General features: G+C 49.0%; 3 protein-coding genes across 3 annotated transcripts; all 3 read left to right on the plus strand.

Moving 5' to 3' along the window:
• Positions 1-62: 62 nt before the first annotated feature.
• ANOM_011614 (potassium ion transporter) lies at positions 63-3,371 on the plus strand (the record flags this gene model as incomplete). The annotated part of the gene is made up of 3 exons (XM_015556870.1): positions 63-241; positions 792-3,003; positions 3,072-3,371. The coding sequence occupies exons 1-3, from the start codon at positions 93-95 to the stop codon at positions 3,369-3,371; spliced, it is 2,661 nt and encodes an 886-aa protein (XP_015401049.1). The 5' UTR covers positions 63-92.
• Positions 3,372-5,425: 2,054 nt separating this feature from the next.
• Positions 5,426-5,774, plus strand: ANOM_011615 (uncharacterized protein; the record flags this gene model as incomplete). The annotated part of the gene is made up of 2 exons (XM_015556871.1): positions 5,426-5,536; positions 5,604-5,774. 2 exons carry the CDS (start codon positions 5,426-5,428, stop codon positions 5,772-5,774), a joined length of 282 nt encoding a protein of 93 aa, XP_015401050.1.
• Positions 5,775-6,800: 1,026 nt separating this feature from the next.
• ANOM_011616 (glycoside hydrolase family 16 protein) lies at positions 6,801-8,121 on the plus strand (the record flags this gene model as incomplete). Its single annotated transcript, XM_015556872.1, has 3 exons — positions 6,801-7,213; positions 7,273-7,726; positions 7,777-8,121. Exons 1-3 carry the CDS (start codon positions 6,825-6,827, stop codon positions 8,119-8,121), a joined length of 1,188 nt encoding a protein of 395 aa, XP_015401051.1. The 5' UTR covers positions 6,801-6,824.
• Positions 8,122-9,052: the final 931 nt, after the last annotated feature.

Below are 9,052 nucleotides of genomic sequence, written 5' to 3' on the forward strand. Positions count from 1 at the left end.
GAAAAAAAAAAAAAGGGAAAAAGCCAAGAGTGGATGGCACCCGGGGACCCGGACGATGGAGACCTTTCGACCGCCTTCAGGTTAAGGTTAAGATGGACTCTGGCTCGGCGAAACAGCCAATCCGGGTAAGCGATCTACCGATGTGGCGTCTGGCAAGGGTGGAGCCACGAGGAGGTACGGCCACAGAAAAGCGCGGCCGGTTGCGCATTTCCTTCTGCAAACCACAGGCAGAGAAATTAAAGTACGTCCGGATGTTGATTAGTAGAACCATTGCGGCGATTTGTCTCCAGTGAGGGATTATTTCACGTTTGCTTTTTTTGCTTCCCCCAATCTAACGCTTTCCATCTCCCCTAGCACTGCCCTTTCCTGCAGCTTTAGTGTCCAGCCTAATTTTTTCTTTTCAAACCAGAAAAAAAAAACCAGTGATAAATAAATAAAATTCCGGACTCTTTCACATTTTTCCAAAGAATATCTCCCTTTACCCCTTTCTACATTCTTTCACATCGGAATCGACTGTGAAGGCTCCCGCGGACACCGCTTACGGAGGGTATATCGTATCGCATGATCAGTCCCATTCAACCATGCCCTTGACTCCAACATACCTCCAGCTAGCATGTCGTCTCGCCAGAACTAGACGCTAACAATACGGGTTGGTTCTGCGGCATGTTCGCGGTTGCGACACCTTTTCCCACGAGAATTTGGATCCGTCGATCATCTAGCTGACATCGTGCTGTCATCCTCGGTACACTACATCAGAATTGCGCGATAACCTTTGATCTTCATTCCGACAGCCAATTTCTAGAATCCTCCCGTGCATCTGCCACGCGAGAATTCTCCGACCATTTCGTGACTCTCAGACGGACGACTGTTCCCCCGTCAGGATCACCAAGCGGTGGTACAGCCGTAGTCGTCAAGATGTTTTCCTCTTTCATTCGCGGGGTAGCCTCGGTCAAGTCGCAAGTGCCACTATTAAGGAGCCTGCGCCTCAACTACATCTTGATACACTATATTTATATCATTGCGATGGCCATAATCACCTCGATTATTATCTACCCAGGAAACGACCTCGCTTATATCGATGCGCTCTTCTTCTCAGCGGGGGCCGCCACGCAGAGTGGGCTGAACACGATAGACTTCAACCTACTGAAAACATACCAGCAGGTCATCCTCTACTGGGTCTCCATGCTGACGACCCCCATTTTCATCAACACCGTTCTTGTCTTTGTCCGACTGTACTGGTTTGAAAAGCGATTTCAGCATGTGGTTCGTGATGCTCGAGCTTTGCGCCAAACCCGATCCAGAATGCGGACGATTAGCGAAGACAAGGATAACCAAAATCACAACCGGGAGGAGGCTGGCGTCGGGGGTCGCGCCATTGTGGTGTTGCGCGATAATCAAGGAGACCCCCGGGACCGTGAGCAACCAGACGCCATCTACAAAACGTCTTCCGACAGTGGCTCGGGACCCAGTTCTTCGGGTGCCAGAGATGAGAGTGGCAATACCTCCGAGCAAGAAACCGATAGCAACAACTTGAGGCGAGAGTTCGGGAGTCTCCGGGTTCCGGCTCAATTGAGCCCCGAACATCACATTGCCTTCTTGGAGAATCAACGGAGGACCAAAGGTGCCTTGAGGATACCTAGTCCGAGGGAGTATGACCGTGGTGGCGTTCCCGAGGTCCTGGAAGAAGAGGAGGGTGGAGGGGTAGAAGCCGCTCGCAAGACCAGCAATCAATCCGACGATCCACCGAGTCCACGCCATGTGGAGGAGGACGACCGGGTAGGGCCGATGGAGGGGCCGCATATTACCATCAATGAGCCAGATATGATACGGACACGGACGAGGAATTCCACCTTTCCCCGGTTAGACACCCGTCCTACCGTGCGCGAGACGGCGGACTTGAGCGATCCATCGCCTCTGGCCCGCACCACCACCCGGAGACCCACGTTCACCGGCGTGTTTCGGTCCCTGACGCAGGAGAGAGACCGGAACACGCTTCCCTATCTGAGCTGGAATGCGACGGTCGGCCGTAATTCCCAGTTCGTTGACTTGACCGAGGAGCAACGGGATGAGCTAGGAGGCATCGAATATCGAGCACTCAAAACATTGGCAGTCGTGCTGATCTCGTACTATGTCTTTTTCCACCTACTAGGGATTATCTGCTTGGTGCCGTGGATCCTGACGACTCGCTGGGGTGTGGTTGTCACTAGTATTGGGCAAGGACGACCTTGGTGGGCGATCTTCACGGCTGCATCCTCTTTCAACGACGTGGGATTCTCCATCACCCCTGACTCGATGAGCTCCTTCCAAGAAGCCGTCTTTCCCCTGCTTCTGCTGGCCTTCCTCATCATCATCGGTAACACAGGCTTTCCCTGTATGTTGCGATTGATCATTTGGGTATTGTCCAAGCTTGTGCGAAAAGAATCCCCCTTGTGGGAAGAGTTGAAGTTTCTCTTAGATCATCCTCGTCGCTGCTTCACCCTTCTCTTCCCCCGCAATGCTACTTGGTGGCTGTTTGCCATCCTGGTGGCGTTGAACGGGATTGATTTGATCTTTTTCATTATTCTAGACTTGAAAGATTCGGCAGTCACCTCTCTATCCACCGGTATCAAAATCTTAGACGGCCTTTACCAGGCCGCGTGCACGCGTACTGCAGGCTTTGCTGTCGTCAGCATATCAGAATTGCATCCCGCTGTCCAGGTATCCTACATGATCATGATGTATATCTCCGTTTTTCCGATCGCCATCTCTCTTCGTCGAACCAATGTGTATGAAGAGAAAAGTCTCGGCGTCTACCCTGCAGATGATGAGGACAACGATGAGAACCAGACCGCGCCGAGTTATATTGGAGCTCACTTGCGGCGGCAGCTGAGTTTCGACTTGTGGTACGTGTTCTTGGGGTTGTTTATCATCACCATTGTAGAAGGAGGACGCCTGCAGCGCCAGGACGATTACTCGTTTCAAATCTGGTCGGTCCTTTTCGAGGTCGTCTCCGCCTATGGCACTGTCGGCTTATCCATGGGGTACCCGGGCGCAATGCATCTTTCGCGAGTCAGTTCCAAACATTGTCAAAGTTGGTTATCATCGCCATGCAAGTCCGTGGTCGGCATCGTGGCCTCCCCTACTCACTGGACCGTGCCATCTTGCTTCCATCCGAGGCTTTGAACCACCATGAAATTGCGGATGCAGAGCGTCGAATGCGCCGCCGTGCCTCGAGTCTCAGCCAGATGTCTACGGATCACCGGCTGTCCCAGGCTCAGGAGAACGGCATGTCCACCGGACAAGACCCCAGAGACAAAAATACGCCGTGGTTCAGTGGGAGCCCTGTCTTGCGTCGCCAGTCCACCCTGCGATCACAGAGATCTCAACGGTAGGACTTTGGCTTTTTCAAATAGATTTTTTTTTTTTTTTTGGAAGCTCCTTGTCGTTTATTCCAACACTCACATCAATGGTTTTAATCTTGTGTGATTGGGTGTAACATTTGCTTTTGGTGTTCTAGACCTTCCGTTATCGGGATACATCCGTGTTTCAGCGTCGCCTCTGCCGTTTAGCGTATCATTGCTCGAGCGTCTACAATGTTTTCCTCCCTAGGGCTGTATAGTGTGGCTTTGTCTGGCAATCTCGGTGGCTAATTCTCTCTTCCTGTATATACCTAATTGAAGGCCGCGCAGCAGGCTGTGTGTCTGATTTCTAACGATCTTTTCCTGTATTATAAAAGGCCGCCCGAGTACATATGGCTTATTGAACCACCGACCCCATAGAATATAGACATCCAGACGACTCATAACCTGGACTACCTGTCTGGCATTCGAAATGGCCATCCCAGCAGTACACAATCCATATTTGACACTCCCTCAAAGACTATAGTTTCGTACTTCCATGCCAATCAAGAACACCCAACAAGACCACAGCCACAAGGTTTCCATTCAAACTAGGATTCAGTTATAGCTCTCCCGCCAACTTTGTAAAATAGATCGAGGTATACTCTTCACCACTTATTTACCCGATAGATAGACTGTCAGCGTTCCAATCCCAGCTCCCAAAAGATGCATCCTGAAACTAGCCCCGCGACCAAAGCTCCTCTACGCCAGAATAACCACCAAATCCAACACAGAGATAACATACTATCTGCTGATGAATCCTCACAACTGAAAGATCCCGGTTTCGAAAGATAACCCCCAAGCAACTAGGTCGTTCACCAGCAGCACGACCAAGCTTTCCTCGCCCGGGTCTATCATCGGAACGATCATGCTGTCGGTACTCAGCATTCAACCCCGAAAGAAGGGACTATCATGACTTTGCCGTCCGGAAGTACGGGAGACGCGAATCTCCGGGTGAAGTTTTCCGGTAGGCCGGCGGGTACCATGTGGAGCTGCGTTTGAGGGTGGAAGGCTTGTCTTGGAATATGGTTCGAGGGTGGGTCTGGTAGTGGATGTGTTGTTTATGTCTAGTTTCGATGTAAGATCTACAATGCTTTCTTACTGGCTGTGTAGCTAGGTAATATCTCCAGGAAGCTATCATTTCCTTAACCTGACCATGACCCCAATGACCTGTTCCACAAGGTATATAGCGTAAGAAACAACATATGATACTCCAAACCCACAGTAGCCAGCGGTATCGGAAGAAATCCCCAATGTCTAAGACACTCAACCCATCCTTCAACCTACATCCCCTAAAAGGGCAACAAGCCCCAATCCTTCTCCCGCAGGAATGACGCTACCCAGACAAGCATCTTCAGCTATGCTTAGCGCCGATGTCGATCACTACCATAGTCTAGACCGCTTGTCCGCCGCCACTGACATAGTCAATATCTCCGAGATAATCTGGCTGTTTATTTCGACGTGCTAACAGAGTCGACAGACCAGAAGCTAGGGTAGCGACGCCTAATATACCTTGCATATGCACGTAGCCAAGGTAGATTGCAGTCTGGAAGTAGCTAAACTCAAGCTATGACCTCGGTGAATCTTCGGGGGTATAGCTTTAATGTCTCTGGATACCCAGGTGAACTATAGTTTTGGATTGATTGCGCCGGATCTGCCTTTCTTAGGCAAAAGTACCCAGCATACACTATTTCCGCAGATGGCCATATCTGTACTCAACACGTGGGTGGAGTCCGAAGGATCTAGTTACCAAAGTTACCCTACACATTCCCTCCTCCATCCAGAACAGTTTCCAACCGAGTACCGAGAGAGGTACTATTGTTCTTCCTAAATTGCGCCCTGCATTATTTTCCCCGCCAGGACACTCATCCTAGTCTACTGTAGACAAACTAAATAGATAAGCACCTACATTGTATACCATCCGGTCAAATCCCCTGACCCAATTAGGAAAGCCACCCACCATATAAACTCCCTCACCCCCATCCTCTGCTTCTCACCAACCCCAAAGGCACACACTCATCCAAACCAATCTAAGACCCTCATCCAAAATGCGCATCCTCTCCATCGGCCTCCTCCTCCTCGCCAGCGCGCTCACAGCGCAGGCCTGCACATACTGCCAATGCGAATTCGAAGACGGCTCGCACTGCTGCGTCTACTCCGTAAGCAATGCACTCAGTTCTTGAGTACGTGAGCGAGTAAGAGAGAGATATGCTAACTCGTATCCAGGACGTAACGCAGGGAAACCTTGACTGTCCCTCTGTGTGCAAGAATGCGCATCGCGCGGACGGAAAGACGAGCGATGATGGTATGCCCGGGACTGCTTGCAATGCCGGCGGGAAGTATAAGTGTGCTTCTGCTTTTACGGCGTTGGATCGCACGCCTTGTTATAAGCAGTAGAGTGCTTTCTTTGTCCTTCATTTCTTGGGGGAGTTGTTGGGTTTGTATATAGGATTTGATGTGGTAGGAGTGCTAGGGTTGAGGGTTGGGATGGGCTTTATATATAGTAATATCTTTTGTTTACTAGTCGAGAAGCCAACTTCTAGCTATATATGGAGGGAATAGCATGTGGAGGTCTATCATTAACAAGTCACTGTATAGGGCATAGTAAGGATAAATGGTATCCAGACAAGGTCTATTGAATTGTATGCTACTATCAGCAACGAAACTAGTATTTCACAAATAGAAAATAGATAAAACACAGCCCAAACGAGCAACTCGTAAATTAAAGCCAGGGTTACTCTGTAGAATCCGTAAGCAGCCTATGATCCATCTCATTCCGGCAGCTCCACTTAATTGCCATTTCGCCTGCTTGTTCCTTGGTCTTGGCAGTGCTTATTTCCTCGTCCCTGGCTTGGACCCTGTGCCTAACAGCCATTCTATGGTTCCAGGGGTCGTATCGAATTTTGACCTGGCTGTATAAAGTTTGGATTAATTTTTAATTAATATTTGTTTATTGAGGTTGTTTTGTTTACCGGCCTCATGAACCATGGCTCCAATTGGGTTTAGCGTGCGTGCCTCAGGGACGAATGCAAACAGTCAATATGATGGCTGGCCGTGTAATCATTAAGAACCATTGAAACTTGGTAGAGCATCGATGTCGATGTAAAACGAATGAATCACCGAGAGTCTGACGCAATCTCCGATGAGGTATTCGTTGCATTGCCAACCACTCATGTTTTGCTCTGCTCGGTTCCCCACGTCTGATTAATTTCAACTGCATGCAGCAGCATGGATTTCCTGAACAGGACATGATCGGAGGCATCGTTCCACCTCCTGCATTCTGGATGACAACATCCTAACAGCTTCTCTGGCTCAGCACATGATTTCCTGTCTTTCCAGTTCATTGACTTGGTTGACACCATCTGCAGAACTCGACGCATGCTTCCACACTTCAATATCTAATCTCCTCCCTTGATTCAGATCAGTCACAAGACCACATATTGCAGTATGACAGACAGAGCACAGCACATCCCTGCAGATGACTTCTCGGGATATGGAGGAGCTACAGCTCACCTCCCCAAGCTTGAAGCCAACGATTTCCAACATGCGGGGCCCCCTCCAGGCCCAGACACTAAATATACGCCTTCGCCGGCAGGACCCGCCCAGCCGTGGTACAACCCGCGCGGGTGGTCACTGCACACAAAGCTGATTGCGGGCGTCGTAGGCGTTGCAGTTGTCGTGGCTGTCATTGTGGGAGCCGTCGAGGGCACAAAGGCAAATCGCTATCCGGACTATACGCCACTCAACTACCAACTGGTAGATACGTACTCGGGAACATCCTTTCTCGATCGCTTTGACTATTACCATGATGAGGACCCGACTGAAGGGTTTGTCCAGTATGTGCCCGTCACCCTTCTATGCTATCTGGGGTTTTATGCTCATTCGTAATGCTTAGATATGTAGATCGCGCGGCGGCAAATGCGCTGAATCTCACTTATGCTACAGATTCATCCGTCGTGTTGCGAGTGGATACCTCGAATCAGAATGCGGTTAAGGGCCGACAGTCTGTACGGCTGGAGTCGAAGACTGGCTATGATAACGGTCTGTTCATCTTTGATATTCTTCATACGCCCTATGGTTGTGGCACGTGGCCGGCATTGTGGTTGACCGATACCACCAATTGGCCGGTGAACGGAGAAATCGATGTCCTAGAGACGACCAACAATGCGCCTGAAGGCAATGCCGTCACATTGCACACGACGAAGGGCTGCAATATGAAGGTCAGACGAAAGCAGACCGGTAGCACAGTGTATACAACCTGCGACAACAGCACCAACGGGAACGCAGGGTGTGGTGTCCAGGGATCGCCAGAAAGCTACGGTGAGCCTTTTAACAACAATGGCGGAGGTGTAAGTCCAAGAGTCTCTATATTCCCAGTAAACCACCTAACACAACCTAGGTATACGCCCTGGAACTGCGAAATGCCGGCATCCGTGCCTGGATGTTCCCACGGGACTCTATCCCAGACGATATCACCAATTCCAACAGCTCCCCAGACCCATCCACCTGGGGTACTGCATTGGCCGACTTCCCCAACACCGACTGCGACATCCCGTCGCATTTCCGCAACCAAAGCATCATTGCTAACATCGACCTGTGCGGTCAACTTGGCGCTCAAAAGCAGTTCTACACCGAACAATCTCAGTGTCCGGGCACGTGCAACACTTTTGTCGCAACGAACCCATCAGCCTTTGCAGAGGCTTATTGGGAATTCAAAAGTTTCAAAGTCTACCAAGCTCCGTAGATTTCTTCGATATTAGTTATTTTGGTTATGGAGTCATGTTATTTGTTGGGCGGGTATTAATGGACATGGGTTGCGATTATAAGGGTGGCTTTCTGGAATCTTCGCGCTTTGCTAATATATCATGATTTACTAATAATGTTAATTGTTATCGTCTCTTGCTCTGCGGCTGTACGCAGTCTAGGCCTGGGGTTATCCATAGATTGTTGCTAAGCTAGGGCATATGAGGGAATACGGGTTACCGTGCGGGTTAGCATAGGACCTTAGAGTTAGAAAACAGAGCAAGCTAGAATAATCACTCACAAGGACCTAAACTATCATTCTTTCGATAGCCTAATGTCGACCAAACAAGCAAGAAGAACAAGGGGGTGGGGGGGCGAAAGGAAAAGACGCAAGGGATAAATATACCAGTATCTGTATGTGAGACCTAGCCTCAAGAAATATATAACAACAACATCACTGCATTAGTATTAAACAAAAAACATCACCCAACGACTCCCATAAATATAGTAGCTAGATCAAACCCATAAAAACAGCACACTAAGAAAACAACAAGACATTACCTTTAAAAAAAACGTATAACCAAGAACTCTTTTTGCAATCGCAAATGAACCAAAAACCAAAGTTCCACAGGAAGCCAAAAAAGAAAGAAACTGGACTTGAAGGGAATTGAACCCTCGACTTCTCGCATGCGAAGCGAGCACTCTACCACTGAGTTACAAGCCCATTGTAACATGACAGAGGTCACTCTATAATGATCTATAATACAATGGCCACGCTAATGTATTGATCTCTCAGAATAGTGAAATTTGCAACTGCAACTGAGCACAATCCTTTTCTTTATTTTTGGTGTAATGTCGCAGTAGGATACCTGTATAGGACTTAAAGTCACAATTGAAGATTTCTGTTTCTATTCTTTTTTTTTTTTTTTTTT

The sequence above is a fragment of the Aspergillus nomiae genome, assembly GCF_001204775.2.
Source record: "Aspergillus nomiae NRRL 13137 chromosome Unknown contig00688, whole genome shotgun sequence".
Taxonomy (NCBI): Eukaryota; Fungi; Ascomycota; class Eurotiomycetes; order Eurotiales; family Aspergillaceae; genus Aspergillus; species Aspergillus nomiae.